At 42.4% G+C, this 18391-nt stretch overlaps 1 protein-coding gene across 7 annotated transcripts in view; it reads right to left on the bottom strand.

Moving 5' to 3' along the window:
* Nucleotides 1-18391, bottom strand: part of FMNL2 (formin like 2) — a 187877-nt gene that overhangs the window by 75370 nt on the left and 94116 nt on the right. For all 7 annotated transcript variants that reach the window (XM_082197881.1, XM_082197877.1, XM_082197879.1 and 4 more), the window contains exon 2: nt 6214-6297. In XM_082197881.1, the coding sequence (XP_082054007.1) occupies nt 6214-6297 (84 nt within the window). The remainder of the gene's footprint in view (nt 1-6213; nt 6298-18391) is intronic.

Here is an 18391-nt window from a genome sequence, read left to right as displayed (position 1 = left end):
TCCATTCTTCATTTATAAAATTTGTATTCTGCTTCTAATAGATAAAATAACATCTAAGTTTTTTTTTTTTTTTACATACAATATAATTGGAGGGGCATCAATACAGATTCAAAGAAGAACAGCCTTCACATCATACTTAAAAAACAACAACTATATAAAAGCAGAGTAAAACTATATACCACAGACAAAACTAAGCACTGCACAGAAAAATTAATAAAGAACATTAAAAATTTGGAATCACGGTCTCCAGGAACACTTGTGTCATTTATTGGACAAGGACTTGGACTACATAGACCAGATTCAAAGTCTACTTGAGTGTCCCTACATCCAGTCCAAAATTTTGGTCACACCAGCTCTCTCCTATGAATCTTGTAGCTTTCCTTCCTTTGGTAGGCTCCAAAACTTGCATTTCAAAACACTCTTGCTCTGAATATACCTGAGAATTTCAACCACTCTGGTGCAATGGGCAGAGGACTGGTAATCGAATGGAAAGCCATATTTGAACGGAAGCCCCCTATTTGAATTCCTGCTCAAAGAGCTCACTGGACAAAAACTTACTCAAGTCTTCATCCTTCAGGTCAACATAGCTTACAGGGCTAAGGACTTTTTAAAAAATAAGCATTCCCTCCCCCCACATCTCCCTTTTGAAACTGCATTGCCCCCAACCACCCATCAGGGGGCATAAAAGAACTTTGTAAAGGTTCCAAACACCTAATCTCCTCCCCACAAACCTTAATAACCAACAGATTGTACTAGTCAAGCACAAGGGATGAAATGATCACATTTCTTCTGAACCAATGAAAGAAAACTCTCCTACATCACTTGCCCTAGTCATCGAGGTCCAACTTGAAGATGGCAAATGAATTTGCAGTCAAGAACAGGCAAATACAACCTTTATTTCTTCTCGTATTGCTCTTTCCCATTGACCTACCTAGTGCATGTGTTGCCTTGAAACCTAATCTGATTCCCCCACCTTCCAAATTCCTACCATTCCAAACTGCAGAAATAGCTTTCTCGAGCAATTCTCCCCATTCTAAAAAAATGCCTACACCCTAGTCTATCTACTGAAGTCGCAATAAGGAGCCCTCCTCTTTCTCCCCCTATCCAGGTTTCATGGGGAAAGCATTTGTGAAGTATGCAGGTGCTTGCTTTGATCTTAATTTGTTTACTTATTTAGCTGAACAGACAGGGGTGGGGGCAACATTTAAACATGTAATCCCAGAACTATCCAAAATCTCAGATGCTTGGAGAACTATAAAAGTTAGGGTAATTTTTATTTGCCTTTGGGATGATGGGTTTTTTGGAACGAGCCCTCTTTCCCCACCCCAAGTTAAAGTGAGAATTCTCATGGATGATTTTTTAAAATAAATAAACAAAAGCATAAAGAGAAGGCTGCTGAACCAGGCCAAAGGTCCACTTAGTCCAGCATCCTGTTCTCACAGTCACAAAGCAGATGTCTTCCCTTATTCACCATTTTTCCTTAACTAAACTAAATAATATTTTGCTATGTGAGAAAATGAAAGCAGGTCCCTCTCTCTCTCTCTCTCTCTCTCTCTCTCTCCCTTACACATGCACACACACACAAACGCACAAACACCCCTGCTTCAAATGTCCAAAATCTCTCATAGGGTTCTCAGCTTCTTAGGCTAGTGATTCAAATACCGTATTCTCTGCTCTATAAGCCTCACTTTTTCCCTCCTAAAAAGTAAGGGGAAATGTGTGTGCGTCTTATGGAGCGAATGCGGGCTGCGCAGCTATCCCAGAACCCAGATCAGCAAGAGGGATCACTGCTTTCGCTGCGCAGTGATCCAACTTGTTGTCCTGGCTTCTGAGATTCAGAATCTTTTTTTTTCTTGTTTTCCTCCTCCAAAAACTAGGTGCATCTTATACAGCGAAAAATATGGTACATAAGGCAGCTTACAGAGGAAGTGTGCCCCTTACTTTCCTGGACAGGGGCCTAGCAACAATCAAATACTTATCAGAGGAATAAACCGTCTGTTACCGCAAAATAGGATCTTGTCAGTATTATGGTCTCTGCTGTTTGACATGCCGAATCTGCTTTAACCACGTGCTGTAATTGCATGGTTAGAGATAGAAATATTGCGTGCACCATATGCTTCATCCGAATCTCTTTATGAAATGTCTGCCTCATGGCTGCTCTAATTTACACCCACTGGAAATGACCCTTGAGGAGTCAGTAGGTCAGCCACAGATGGGGCTGCTGCAACACAGAAGCTCTTGATGTTTACAGCCGTGGTAGAGGTGGAAAGGAATGGCAAAGGGGATGCATAGGAGTAATCATCATAACTGTTCTGGAACTCTCCCCCTTTCATTGGAACAGGGAGATGAGAGCAAGTGCCATTTAACAGCAGGGCTTTGATGAACCAAGGTGCTTCAGACAACATATTCAAGAGTATCTCTCAGATTTCCCCACCCCTTTCCTCTGATTGAAATTCTCACCTGCCTTCCTGAACCCTGCTATCAATGTATCTCCAGACTCCAAGACTACTGATCACTATCTGAAATGGTGGGGCTGTGTGCTGCAAATGAGCACAATTGACTCTGAGGTGTGAATGACAGTGCCTGGGCCCCAACCATATAGCTATTGCATTCTTCCTGAATCCTGCTGGCTGACAGTGTATACAACTGAGGACAAAGCTCACAATTAATAGAGGCTTTTCGCTCTTAACTGTGCACGCTGTAAGCAAACAGCCCCGAGGAAATGAGTTACTTACAGCAGATTAAGCAATTTGCCACAGTGTCTCAGTAAATTGCAATTGTAAGCTGTACAATGCTTTTAAATGTTCCGCGTGGAATATCCAACCAACACAAACTGTTAGTCCTGTAGCTCCAAGACAAAATGACAACTGCACTGGGGGATATACAAGGCATATTCCATGGAGTTGCTTTTGGTTATTAATTTGGGGTGACTCTATGAAACTATGGGCAGACCCAATGGCTGAGCTTCAGAAGTGCTTAAGTGCAAACAAATTTGCTGAGTCTAGTCCTCTGTTTGCAGGTCTTCTGTTTAACAGAGCCTTTCCAAGATTGCCAAATACCCCTTTATTGTAAAATATTTCCCCTTCTTTTTTTTTTGGGTGACTGCTTCAGATTCAAAAAACCCTAATGCTTCCCCCTTGTTGCTTAGTCGTGTCCGACTCTTCATGACCCCATGGACCAGAGCATGCCAGGCACTCCTGTCTTCCACTGCCTCCCACAGCTTGGTCAAACTCATGTTCGTAGCTTCAAGAACACTGTCCAACCATCTCGTTCTCTGTCGTCCCCTTCTCCTTGCACCCTCAATCTTCCCAACATCTGGGTCTTTTCCAGGGAATCTTCTCATGAGGTGGCCAAAGTATTGGAGCTTCAGCTTCAGGATCTGTCCTTCCAGTGAGCACTCAGGGCTGATTTCCTTAAGAATGGATAGGTTTGATCTTTTTGCAGTCCATGGGACTCTCAAGAGTCTCCTCCAGTGCCAGAATTCAAAAGCATCAATTCTTCGGCGATCAGCCTTCTTTATGGTCCAGCTCTCACTTCCATACATCACTACTGGGAAAACCATAGCTTTAACTATACGGACCTTTGTCAGCAAGGTGATGTCTCTGCTTTTTAAGATGCTGTCTAGGTTTGTCATTGCTTTTCTCCCAAGAAGCAGGCGTCTCTTAATTTCGTGGCTGCTGTCACCATCTGCAGTGATCATGGAGCCCAAGAAAGTAAAATCTCTCACTGCCTCCCTTCTATTTGCCAGGAGGTGATGGGACCAGTGGTCATGATCTTAGTTTTTTTGATGCTGAGCTTCAGACCATATTTTGCCCTCTCCTCTTTCACCCTCATTAAAAGGGGTTTTAATTCCTCCTCACTTTCTGCCATCAAGGTTGTGTCATCTGCATATCTGAGGTTGTTGATATTTCTTCCGGCAATCTTAATTCCAGCTTGGGATTCATCCAGCCCAGCCTTTTGCATGATGAATTCTGCATATAAGTTAAATAAACAGGGAGACAACATACAGCCTCCTTTCCCAATTGTGAACCAATCAGTTGTTACATATCCAGTTCTAACTGTAGCTTCTTGTCCTACATGGAAATTTCTCAGGAGAAAGATGAGGTGATCAGGCACTCCCATTACTTTAAGAACTTGCCATAGTTTGCTGTGGTCGACATAGTCAATGAAGCAGAAGTAGGTGTTTTTCTGGAACTCTCTAGCTTTCTCCATAATCCAGCGCATGTTTGCAGTTTGGTCTCTGGTTCCTCTACCCCTTCGATATCCAGCTTGGGCATATATAAATGATGCTGTATTTCTATTTGGCCCGCTGCAGATATAATAATTGTGCAATGGCAGGAAACTGTGCATCCCCAAAGACCATGGTTTCATTCTCAGAATGGTTGGCAGCAATTCCATCATTTTCAGAAAAGACTAAAAGGTACTAAAGAAGAGGGGAGGCAAATGTTTCACTACTCTACATCCTGCAGAAGTTGGCTCAAGTTAAGCAATCCAAACAGTATGACACAGGGCCAGGCTTTCCTCCTTTCCTTAACAATGGTGGTGGCCTAGTCTCTGGAAATGAAATGGGGACAACAGACTAGTGATCCCTCAGTTTCTCTTTGTGAGGAGACCAACTGTGATAGTCATGCTGTGTCATGAACTGGCAGGATGACAGAGAGGAGGAAGAGGATCCTGGTGAGGGGTGTAGCCAGGACTGGGACACACCAAAGCAAGCAGGGGTTTGGGGAAGGAAGTACTCACCGGGTGATGGAGCATGTCGAGGGGATGGGTTCAGTGCACAGGAACCAAAACAGCAAGACCCATCACCAGAGCCAGAGGAGCCTCAGGCTCCATGAACACAGTGGGCTCTGAAGCGTAGGGATGATCTAGGAAGGTCCCCAGCCCAGCTCCCTAGCTGGTCAGATAGGGCTCACTAGCCCTGGGAGTATGTGTGTGATTTCTCAGCTGGAGTGAGCCTGGAACAGGCGAGGGTCACCTGCCTCATCAAGCCCAGATGCCACAATCAGCAGGCAAAGTACAAAAGGGAAGCAGAGCTTGGATGTTCCAGGGAACTCTTGGAGACTATTCTTTTGTGGGACTGACCTCCATGTACCCTGACCCCTGGATTGGCTGCAGAGGTGGGAATTTGGCCTGAGTGGACTCTCGACTTGTTGGCCTGCACACTAACATCTGCTGTGGGAGTATTCACTCCAGCAGGACTTGTCTCCAGGTACCCTGTGGTTCAGGATGCTGCGACCTGGAATTGTGTCTACCAAAAAATGGACAGAACCCATCTTGTTTCTACTCAGGTCAAGCAAACCATTTAATCTATTGCATTTTACGCCAAAGCTTAGAAAGCTACACTGTCCATATCCTGTATCATATCAATCAACAATAAGAAAAGTGTTGCAAAGGGGAAATAAACACATATGCTCTAAAATACAGATAGGGAGGATCCTTTCAATGAGGGTTTACAGCTGGACAACCCTGTAGTCTGAGCTAATGCAGTTCATGTGGGTTTAGAGCCCAAAGATTTGCATCTTTCCCCTTGTCTTTTTCATGGCACTTTTATTACTCCTGGCCATCACTGGCAAATCACACATTCTGGGTGTAGAGCATCATCCACACTCTGCAGCTTCCACTTCTCAACCTCAAGGTGGGGTGGCTGCTTTCCTTTCCGCAGGGATCAGGCTCTCTTTAAATCAAATCACATAGCCAATGGGTATGTGGAAATGACCAGGAAAGTCTGTGTTTGCTCAAAAAGAGGTGTTTGGATTGAGGTGCAAAAAAAGTGGGGAAAATATTGAATATTGAACACAGCAGCGGGTGCACACAACTGGATCATCAGAGACTAGAAGACACATACACAGGCTTTTCTCACAGCTACCATACACTCAAGAGGTTGCATGAATCAATCCTATGTTAGAAGTCTTCTGCCAGCAGAAACAACCCATTAGATTTCTGTTCTCAGCTACCCCAACATTTTAAGAGATTTAATGAGAGCATTGGTCTTGTTTGCATGGAGAAAAGCACCAGGTTCAATCCTTGGCACTTTAAAAGAGCTGCTCTAGATCTGAAGAGCTGCTGCCAGTCAGAATGGCAGATACCAGACCAGATGAATGAAGAGTCTGGTCCTGTATAAGGCAGCTTCCTAGGCATCTACTACTATCATGGCATAGGGACAGTGTTTGTAAGACCAGCCTTAAAGAACCTATTGGTTGTCACACTTACCTGATCACAGATCAGCTCCCACTTCTTCTCATTGTCATACTGTCGAAGTAGCCTTGCTTTGTCAGGAGGCAAATTCATTGCATTCTGCGGAGCAAGAGAAAGCAAACATGGGTGACCACAGCAGGCTTAAGGTTTGAGAGGTCTGATGTGAACAGATCATAACAATGTGGTTGCAATTAACGTTAATTGTTTTCCTTTGAATTCTCGGTTAACAGAGTTAATCCACAGCATTCCACAAAAAAGGATGTTGAAACAAGAATTGCCAGGGAAGAGAAGTTGAAGCAAACAATGCACTTTTTCCCTCCCCAAGGGGAATCAATCCAGACTTGGTCAAGATTCAGAGGTTTCTCACGTGAACCAGAACAGGATAGAAGAGTCGCTGGTGATTCGTGGCAATTGTCTCCCCCTCCTCTGCCACATGTGCACACATTAATTGCTGCAGCACTTGTACAACTGTATGGCCCCAGCAGCATAAATAAAGGAGTGTGCAGGGTAGAATGCTATATTCAACGCACATTAAGGCAGTGCAGTTACTTATTTATACTACTTATTATTTATGTTTATATTGCCACCAACACACTAGGTACGTAACTTCCAGAAGAGAAGCCGTGTTAACCTGTTGCAGCTAACACACAACTGTTTCTGCGTGTGCGCGCACACACACACTGATCCCTCTCTATCCTCCATCCAGACCAGCGAGAAGCATTAGCAAAGTTCTAAGACACATTCCGGCCAATCAAAAACACCCTGAGGTGCGAAGTAGAATGGGGAGGGTGTGGCCTGGAAAAAGTTCAAGGGTCAGAAAGAGACACCTTGAGGGCAGCATTTGGCCTGCAGGCCTGAAGTCCCCCACCCTTGATTTAAAGGATACCAAAATAAAACAGAACACTTCACAATGAACAGACAGGATCCTTTGCAGGACTTAACTGAGTGGAAATTACAATTTTCCCCCTGGCAGGCCTCCAGCTGCATGGCAGGCAGATATAAAATAAACCGCTTTGAGCTTTTATTGGAATCAAGCAGTGTTTAAATGTTTTGAAATATATGCATATATAACAAACATTCCCTGCATCCATTTTGGGTAGGGTGGGCTTTATTTATCAGGGGTCAGCAAACTTTTTCAGCAGGGGGCCAGTCCACTGCCCCTCAGACCTTGTGGGGGGCCGGACTATTTTGGGGGGGTGAACGAATTCATATGCCCCACAAATAACCCAGAGATGCATTTTAAATAAAAGCACACATTCTGCTCATGTAAAAACACGCAGATTCCCGGACCATCTGCAGTCCGGATTTAGAAGGCAATTGGGCCAGATACGGCCCCTGGGCCTTAGGTTGCCTAGCCATGATTTAACTATACTTGTAGAATCATATTTTAGGATCAAAGAATTGTAGAGTTGGAAGGGACCGTGAGGGTCAACCACCTGCAATGCAGGAACTTTCCCAACTTGGGGCTCAGACCCACAACCCTGAGATTAAGAGTCTCGTGCTCTACCAACTGATCTATCCCCATTGCACTATACCTTTCAGATGTAACCTGCCCTAGGACCTTCCAGTGAAGGAAGGGTAACTCAGCATCAACATCATACGAGCAAAAGCTTCAACTGTTGAATTTCTGCCTGCGGTACAGCTGTTAAGAGACACAGCAGCCCTGCCAGAAAAAGCGGCATTCCTGATACAGTACTATGTCAGGTATCAGCCAACAGCCTCCATAATATAGTTTAAAAATATTTGTTGCAAGCAGAGCATTCATTGCAAAGTCCTGAGATGTAAGTGTAGGTAAGAATCATAATCCGTACAGAGTGAGCTTTCCTCCTCTCTTACCTAAAGGCATAAATGGAGGCCTACAGTTTAAAACCTCTCTTTTAAAAATAAACCTTGAAATGTCATTAAAATGCTAATGAAGTGCTATTCTGTTGTAACAGCAGGGCAACATTCTGATTTTTAAAATGTCACTGCATGCAAACTGAAGGAGATAATTTACATACTTGGGCTCTAATCTGTGCCCATAGTGATATGGCCCTTCTCATATAAAGGTAACACAATGAATTGGAAATGATGGCTCACAACCAGCACTAACAAAATATTTGAATAGATTGGGGGGGGAGAGGTTTGTCAAAACAGGGGGAAATGGTGCTTGGCTACAGTCAATGCCTTCAGGGCAGCCTCACATCTTAAGATTTCAGAAGGTAGGATCTCTCTGCTTCCACTACCAAGTACCTAACAGAGCACAAGAAAATCAGTGATGTTGAACTCAATATGCGTACACTGCTATGCCACTATTTACTGTAATAAAATTAGCATGAAGCTTGTTTACATTGCAACTACTACATCAAGCAGAAGCTAACTCCCAAATTGTTCCAGGTACCTGGTAAAATACAAATGGGTAAACGAAATGCTATACAGAGTTTTGTCTATTCATAGCAATACAATTTAGTTACACGCATTGAAAGCAAATAAACAAATCATGGGCGTATCTCATTTAGGAGCTGGAAATGGGAACGAACTGGAGAGAAAATTATCAAAAGTTGTGAATGTAGAACTGCAGTCATTTCACAACAGATCCCAGGTTCCGACCTACTATTCTTTTCCACCATGTTTTGCAAGCTTCTGTGCTGGTGCTCTTGAGGAAAAGTCCCTTTCATTCAACGTTACACCTACCAGGATATCACCACATCATCATCATCATCATCATCATCATCATCATTATTATTATTATTATTATTATGCAATTTCTAGGGTGCTAAGTGACAAAAGGAGTAGGGTGGAGTGGGGGAAAGAACCCAAAACATTTAATCCCATTTGTAATGGCTCACTGTGACTTTCAGTCTCATGCCTTTATACCGCCAGGAGTGCAATGAGTGGCATTCCTGGAATTGCCAGAAGGTTGAAATTCCAAAGCGGAAGAATTCATGTGACTCAACAATAACTGTAAACAATTAGCTCCCTAGTACCTGTAAGGCGTCTAAGTCAACATTGTGGCTACGCTTGATGTAGAGAAGCTTTGCACAACACCCTTTACAAAACTTGCCTATTGCCTCTCCCAATATCAAAAGGAAAAGAAGACATGGCAGCCACTACAGTGCCATAAAGGACTCTTTACAGCCTGGAGGGAGCACTCGTCTACATGCCTGGGGCAGCTGATATTTCTTCAGAGTGAAGTGGGGCACCAAGTCCTTACAGCCCTGCTTTAGATGCCCAGCTAATAAGAAAAATTCTACCAACTGCTTCAAAAATGCGGGTTCTTTTATTACCTCTGCTTTTGAGAGCAGATCCAGGCTTGCTCTTTCTGCCTAAATCACCATTTTATTAGCATCACAATTGCAACTTTCTTCACCCTTCTGTGGAAGGCTAATTCCTTGCAATCCTACCAAGAAATCTTCACCTCTCCTTTTGCATTGTCATAAATGATTCATAGTCTACCCTGGAGATGTCTATGGTGTGACTTGTCCTCTTTCCTGTAATTACACCGCATGCTTGAGTGTGCTGGGATTGTGTAACATTTGCTAGTCATGCTGTACTGTGTTGCAATCACCTCCTCCAACTGAAAGATAACCTGGCTGCAGTTCACAGAGCCCTGCTTCACTCAACACAACCCGCAGCAAAGTGAATGGATGAGGCAACAGCCTCCTTTTGACTGTACCTTCTCAGGCTCAAAAAATAGTTCAATCTTGGGCTTGGCGGTCTCTGATCCTGAGGCTCAGAGGCATGGCCACTCTGGGTTACAGGATCACCACATGCATTAATTTTGTTTAGATGCATTCACACCTGCACATGTAAAACATAGACAGGGTCTATGTGTGCTGCAAAGCTGGTATACCTGCAGCTACATGGTGACTGTACTTGGTGACAAACCCTGGTTTGCACCTCTATAGACAGAGTCTACAGAATAAGTGAAACACATCTGAAGCTGCAGTTCTAAGCACATATTCTTAGGGATTTACTTCCAGTTATTGCTTGGAATCACCCTGTAAGTTTCACTGTCTTGTTTTGCAAGCTTCTGTGCCAGGGATGGAATGTTGTTGGAACCACAACTCCCATCATCCCTGACTGTTGGCCATGCTGGCTGGGGCTGATGGAAGTTGGGAGTCCAGAAACCACAAGAAGACCATATCTGTTCACAAGAAAATGTCTCCTCCACTCAACATTACAACTGCAGAATGTCACTTCAGAGACTGACCTCATTTTAGGGTCCGCCTACCAGCCAGCTTTCCCGCAAGCAGAGAAAACTCAACACAGTTGGTTTCCCCTTCCAATTCTCCTACTTTCAAAATGGAACTGCATCAGAAATCCAGCCTATCTGTCACAACTTCCAGGACCTTCTCTGTCCTATGATCTAGTTACATTCTAGGCAGGAAACATTAGCATTCCTAACTCTCACCTGCCTTTTTGCAGAATTGCTCATTCTATCACCCCAGCAAGTGACTCATTTCTTCTCTCTGGTGCTTTCCACTTTCCTGTGCAAGGATATTCCTTGGCTTTTTTCCCTCTCTTGCAAATGTTTTCCCTTCAGGCCACTGTTCTTGTTCTACCTTGTTTTGAAATCACAAATATGCCTTTTTTCTCCATTCCAACTGCTAACCTACACGACAGATGCAAGACTGGAACAATAGCAATGCAAGCCTCCTTTACATATCTCTTCCCACCCACTTCTTTTCCATCGCTTTCTTTTGCACTTGGTGTATTTTTAAAAAACAAAAAACCTGGAGTTCTTTTATGTGTATGTTTTTGCTGAGAGGCCTTCTTTTAATCCTTCCTAGTGGAGGAGAATCTAAATTGCATTCCAAGACTATACAAAGATCCAGGGTTATGTAAAACATTGCTATTGGCAACCGACCCGCTAAATCACCTTGAACTGTGATCTTAGGAGCGGTACAAGGCTAGGAAGAGAGTTTCGTCTCAGAACTCAGTCAAATCTACAGCTTAGAAATGCTATGAAGTTCAAGACGATTCAGAATCACTGACATATACTTTTCATGTCACTTTCTGTTGACACCAAAACAAAATTATGATGGGGTTCAGGCCACATAAGAATTATCTCCTCCTCCTATGACTCTAGTAAATTCATATTTAAAAAACAACAATGCACACACAGTGAAGTTGACACTTATACGAAAAGTATGCCATATGCATAATATAGCCATATTCTTTTTTTCACATTTTGACTTGAAATGAGGAACTTTACAACTGCTTCCAGATTCTTTCTGGGTAATGGCTATTTTTAAACATCCATACATTACCATTAGCTCCCTAGATTAATTTGTGACAATTCCATTTGCATGCATCCAAAAATAACACGAGCTTCCCCAAGAAATATGTTAGCTTCTGTTCTGGTGAATCATATTGCTGTCACATGCCTGGTCCTCTTTAATGGGGATAGCAGCTTAATTCCTACATAGTAGTACCTTGCATGAAGGAATTTTGTAATGAGTGAAACAGCTCTTCATATTTTATAGTTCCAGCGCGACACGGTTCCCCCTCCCTCACCTCATACCCCTACCAAATTGCCAGAGGGCAGGAGAATTCCCAGAACAGCACACAGGAGAAGAATGTTCCATCGGGCAAACAAAAATTATGACAAAGTTTCCTTACAAGCAGTTAATAACTACTTTTCCCTGATGTAATTTACATGTATATAGTTCATGTCTTATTATCCCAACTTTTCTGTCATGCTAACCAAGTAGCTCAGCATACACACACACACACTATAATATAATTTAATTTTTGCCTCTGATAGTTCCCCTTTTTTAACTTCTGAAAGAATCCAAGAGTTGTGTCTGATCGCAATAGCAATAGTAGATTTAATAGCCTTTTGGCTTGTACCTAAAGGGAGCAAAATTCCATAATAGATTGGATTTTCTTGCTGTTAAAAAAAAACAACTCCAAGGAAGAGTTGTTCTACAGGTGCTGCATCTCCCAACTCTATTGGAAAATCATCCTGCAAACATTGTCCTGTTTGAGGTAACTTAAAATGACATGGTTCCAGTTACAGATAGGTAGCCGTGTTGGTCTGCCATAGTCAAATTTGGAAAATCTGGAAGGAATTTTTTTATTTTTAAAATGACATGTTTACCATATCCTTTATGGAATTGTGGATACCCTAGTTGCAGTCACTTTTAAACAGAAAAAAGTGCAATATTAAAAAGCTATCTGAGGAACTTTTTACTCCTGATCTAAGCAGCTATGCACAGAGCATAGAATTAGGAGTGCCAAACTTTGCTAAGGGAGGTAGAATTTGGAGTCCGGACAGCTGCTTTTCGTGTTCTCACCTCTTCATCACCCGTGATGACATGTTGCATTTACACACTGATAGAGAACAATAAAAAGCTTACCGGATGCTTAGTTGTGCAGGATGTGGCCAGGATTAAAGAAGGAATGTTTGGTCTAACTTTGGAATGTAGCCATCATATAATAATAGGTTACTAGATTGTGTCTGTTCATTCTCACTTCACTGCACCTGATTTTACCATACAGAAATAAGGAGTCCAGAGGCTACATAGAGGGGAATTGAGTAGACCTGATCAGATTTCTAGGAGGCTACTCACACCCTTTCTTATAAACACCTAAAGGTCACTTTAACAATAGGGAACTCATTCTCACCTCTAGAAAGACAACCAAATACCACTTATAACATTACTGCTGAGAGCATTTGTTAAGCTGAACACCACAGGAGCATTATTTAATGTGGGTTCTGTACTCAGGATTCACACACAACAGGAACAAGAGACAATGAAATTGTGGTTAAGACTGATTTTCAGGAAGAAAAGTTCTCTTGAGCCATTCCTCCCATGGGACGAAGGTGAACTGTTTTCCACGTTCTTTTCCCTTATAAAACTTTCATTTCCATTTATTTTCAAGATTACTTCAAGCTATTGCTGCTAAAGGTGGTTCTACAATCACAAGGTGTACTTAGTGGTTTCTTCCATTTAGGCTTTATTTCTGTTAAATAAATCATGACACGGTGTAGTACGTCATGTGCTGTTCATCTGAGGTTTGTATTTACCTGATTTTAAGACCTGATAAGGAACAGATGATTGTTATTATGTTCTCATACGTAAAACCACAAAATTCAAAGAGGGTGTACTTTCTTTTCCCCATGACTGTACCTTTTGAAAGGGCACCAAATAAAACTGGGATCACATGAATTCTTTTCTACTACTGTTACTTCTATTTTCTCAAGTACCCTGTGTCTGCAGACCAAAGAAAAGTTGGGGATTGCAGAAGTACCATATTTTTCGCCCTATAGGATGCACCGGCCCATAGGATGCACCTAGTTTTTTTTTGGGGGGGGAATAAAGAAAAAAAATTATTCCCCCCTCCAGCCGCGGCTGCAGCGCGCCCCACGCTCCGGGCAGCAGGCTGCTATCCACAGCCTAGGGAGCCCTGCGGGAACTCCCGTCGGGCTTGCAAGACTTGCTGATAGCTTCCTGAATCCTGGAGAGTGAGAGGGGTCGGTGCACACCGACCCCTCTTGCTCTCCAAGCTTCAGCAAAAGCCTGCATTCGCCCCACAGGACGTACACAGATTTCCCCTTCATTTTTGGAGGGGGGGGAAGTGCGTCCTATAGGGCGAAAAATACGGTAGTAGTTATCTGGGATAGCACAGAAAATGTTTTTATATGTCAGCAGTATTATAACTCCTGTTTGTTAGCACGAGGCCTTGTAAACAGCTGCCAATGGGTCTCATAGCACATACCATCGGTCTATATCTTCCTAATTAAATTCTAGTTAAATGAACACACTACTTCTTTCCATTCCCCCGTTTGTGTCTTATACTAATTGCCAAACGGTGCCTTTCATTTGATTTATTCACATCTCATATTTACAAAGCTTTAGGTAAATTATGATTACAGATTGGAAACTAGAATGGAAACATTAGAAAAGTGATTGAAATGTAAGGATCCAAAGGCTTTAAATTTATTACAACACTGAACCGAAGACTCTTATTATTTTTAGACCACCACACTGATATATATCCCAAATGACACAACATGATTGAAAACTATACATTACAGACTATACAACTACACATTTTCATGATTTTCACTTAAATCTGTTCATAAGAGGTTTCATATGTCACAACAAAGGTATCACTATGGAACTGTAACGTATCAAATACTGCATGAAAGGAGTCACATCCATGCAATGGTTCTTTCCCTTCCTCTCCTACTCCCAGGAAAGCATCTTCCAGAGGTTGAGGCGACCTACCGAACATCATGAGCTGTGTTATATGGGGCTCCAGTGCTTGGGAAGAATTGTACAAAACTGGCTAGAAGCATCTTACACCAGCAGAGAAAACAACAAAGGTGAAAGGCTGCCTTGATCCAAATGACTATGGCAAGCATCATATCTGGACTTTAATAGAGGAAACCTTACTGAGCACTCTACCCCAGCGGCAATGTACAAAAGCATTCTGCCTGAACCACTCAAAGGAACCAATGGAACAAGCATAGAAACAAGTTTTGACATGAAGCCACACATACATTTACTTTCCTGCATTGGATGGGGGTCTATGGATTGCATCGATTCACCCCTTCTGGAGTGCTAGACTGCTGTGTCTGATGCTACTAAATAGTGCTAGACAGTTTTGGTCTGCAAACCCAAGAGTGAGCTCAGTTGGATATTATAGTAATGAGTTCATTTTGCTTGCAAGAGAGGAAACCTGTATGTGTCTGCTTCCCAGGAGACTAGTATATTTCAGGCAGAACTAGCTGTAGAGAATGGGTACCATGGGGGAGGAGAATGGTCTTTTGACCGCCTCTCACCCACATCCACAAAAGCTAAACAGTCACATTAAATACTGACACAGCACTGACCACTCAACAGCCATATTCTAGGAACACTATGCACCTAAACTATCCACAAAGATAGTAAGGTGGGTAAGTATCCTCTCCTACATGCAGTACAATCAGCTTGCCTCCCTCTACTTTCCATGCAACTCTTGGTATCCAGAGAGTAAAAGTCTAAGCCAGAGGAGCGCGACCCATGTTGGCTGAACTCATACATCCCACTCAGTATTGTGCGGATACAAACACTTTCTGTTTCCTACAAAGCAGTGTTATGTCATCTCAGGAGTTGGGGAAGGCTACATCCATCTGGATGAAGGCCAAAGCATCATTGTATCCACACCACATTTTAAAGTCCACCCCCTCAGTCAGTCAAAAGCTCACCAAAAGCAGAGCTTTGCTGCTCAATGCCATGTTGAACTCCATTTTAACAGGAGGTGAGACAATGAATATTCAGTTAGCTCTGCCACTGTTTTCCTTCACTCTCTACCCAGTGCTTGCCAACTGTGATTCAGCTACTTCATTTTTTAAGCATTTTGCAGGTTATACGGTTCAAGCTGCACTAGAGATGCTGCACATTCATTCACCCCAAATGGCTCTCCTGGTAAGTGATCCACAACCCAGCCATCCAAAGATAAAGGAAGTACTTAGCACATTGAGATCCACCATCATGCTGAGAGCCTCAAAATCCCCTCCAGCTGTTGCCAGGAATTGTAGGTGAGAAGCATGGATTTCCCTCTCCACATACTTTCATTATTATTTATCTACACTTTCTGGGTCCAAAGGAGGCCATCTTTAGCAGTGGCCAGCTGGAAGATCTCATCATTGCTAGCAAGTCTGTCTATTTCAAGGGTGTCTAACCTGCAGACCCTCCATATGTTACTGAACCAACCAGCATGGACAATGGTCAGGGATGGTAGAAGTTGTAATTCAGCAATACCCCAAAAGGTTAGCTACCCCTGGTCTATGGAAAATGGAATAGGAGAGAGCTCTTGACAGGCAAAAGGGTTGTGGGTGGGAGAATGTGAGTCCAATTGAAATGTAGCACTATAAGCCCTTTTCAGACCTTCTTGTTTGTGTGTATACAGAATGTATGAAGAAGAGTGATGGTGTCTGCTTATCTCTACTTTTCCAGAACAAAGTCTGGAAAGCCCTGCTACACACAAAGCTGAATGCACATAAAAGCCTCTTTTTAACCTTTAGCCAACCAGTCTCAGAAGCCAGAGGCAGTGCTGGACCTCACCACTCAAGTCTACAAATGTGAACGTTGGAAAAATATGATTGTCATGCCTACAGAGAACATATAGAACTGTATTATAGTGTATATGAAAAGAAGTTTGGGGCTGATGAAGAGAGTGGTCTACGTCCTACAGAGCACGTGTGGTGTTGTTATTTGAACTTCCTGGTGTACTTAGAAAACCTCTATCATTTTTTTATTAAAGCATTCTGAACAGCTGGTGACAAGAGACAGCTGTGGGACTGGAGAAAGGCAAACATCCCAATCTCTGAAAGGCAGAACAAAGAAGATCTGAGAAACTGCAGACTAGTTAGTCTGACTTCAATATTAGGACAAGATATAGCAGTAGATTTCTAAGTAGCTTGATAGCAAGAACAGATCTGTCAATAATAAATCGTGGTAAGGTAATATTACACCTTTATTTGATCAGGTTACCAGGATAGTGGATTGCAAGAATGCAGTGGATAAAAATTATTTTGACTTTAGCAAAGTTTCTGAAAAAGTGTAAGTGATATGGTAGATATGTGTTATGTGGTTGTAAGTAGGTTCTAGTTTGTGTTACACCCTGAGAGCTGTCTTCTTTCTTGAGAATAGATGAAAACCTTAGAAGATATTCCTCTCTCTAAAAAAAGTTTGCAGGCCTGTTTCTATTTTTAAAAAACAAAAAACAAATAACTGGCATATGGCATATGCTTTACTGCTTAGTTAGCAGAATATGACTTGCATATTTAGCAACACACTCATTTAACGTAAATCCAGGATCACGAATTGATATCACAAGGTCAATCTTTCTCATTTCTTGGAGGCTTTCGTAATTCGTTTCTTTGTTCTTGGGAACCTTTCTGCCTGCGCCCTCCCTTTTGCTTCACGAAAAATGATGCCACACCTTTTTCAAGAAATTCAGCATCACAAAGATGTATCAGCATCCCTTCATAGGACAGATCTGATATACACATTATACAAAGCAAGTGAGAGAGAGAGAATGGTAATTTACTGGTTCACACTTTCATGTGAGATAAATTGGTGCGGCTGCAAGCCTGCAAGCTTTCACACCAAAGATGTCACTCTGCCACTTTGACAGAGGAAAGAAATTGACAGAAAGGTTTCCTTATTCTGGAGGTTCCAAGAGATTCCTTTTACAGTTCACATCTCTTCACCACAATCTGACCCAACTCCCACTCTGAATGAAGATCTAGAATAATACAAAACATCCTGTGGGGAACTGCACATTTTTAAAAAAATCCCTGCTATTTATTATGGACAATTAAGCTGAAAAGGAATTCTGGACCAAGTGGCATCACCTACCTTTACCTAACCTTTGGCCCTCCAAAAGTTTTTTTTTCGATTATGCTACCATCCTGACAATTGGCCATGCTAGCTGGGACTGATGGGCAGAGGAGACGGCAACATCTAGAAGGCCATCCCTGCTGTTCACTAACCATCATTCTGGCACAGTTGGCCTGATGTACAAAACCGGTAAACAGCTGAGAAAGTGCATGCATGTATGAAAGGCATAACACAACCCAGCCTGTTAGGGTGAAACAAGAGATCTGTATGTTATCCCATCACACAGTTACCCAGCATGGGGTGCAACTGGAAGAAAATAAGACTTGTTCCTTTTTTGTTACAGACCCAACTGAATGGAACAGTTAGGAAAATAAAAAATCCCTACCCAAAAAACTGCTCAGTTCTAGTGGTCTGGTATATCCCTCCCCTTCATTGCTTTAAGAGAACTGGCATTTCTCTGAACAGAATATCAAGTATTTCCTAGGCTACCTGAATGACCATCAATCAGTAGCAACTTTAAGCTACTTGTGATCTGGTCTGCACTTGAACTGGTGACCTGGTGGTCAAAGGCTCTTATATCCCATTACCTGTTCCTTGAGTCAGTCAATCCCCTTATTAAACGGTTTGTTTTTTAAATCTGCAACCATGAAGTCTGCCTCTTCCACTCTTACGTAATGAAATGTTGCTTAAGAAGGCCATGTGGAACATGCTCAGTAAAGGATTGTTCTCTCCTTTCTTTTAGATGTCTACACTGTGCCAATTAAAAATAATAGAACTGTACTTTAAATGACTGGAGAACTATAAGCTGCCTTTCATTGGACAAAAGCTCTACATTCCTTTTTACTCCTGCTGCAAGTACAAAGGCAATGTGA

This window comes from Podarcis vaucheri (genome assembly GCF_965113315.1).
Source record: "Podarcis vaucheri genome assembly, chromosome: 1".
NCBI classification, from domain to species: Eukaryota; Metazoa; Chordata; class Lepidosauria; order Squamata; family Lacertidae; genus Podarcis; species Podarcis vaucheri.
Note: the sequence above shows the minus strand (reverse complement) of the source record. Positions and strands in the feature narration are given on the sequence as shown.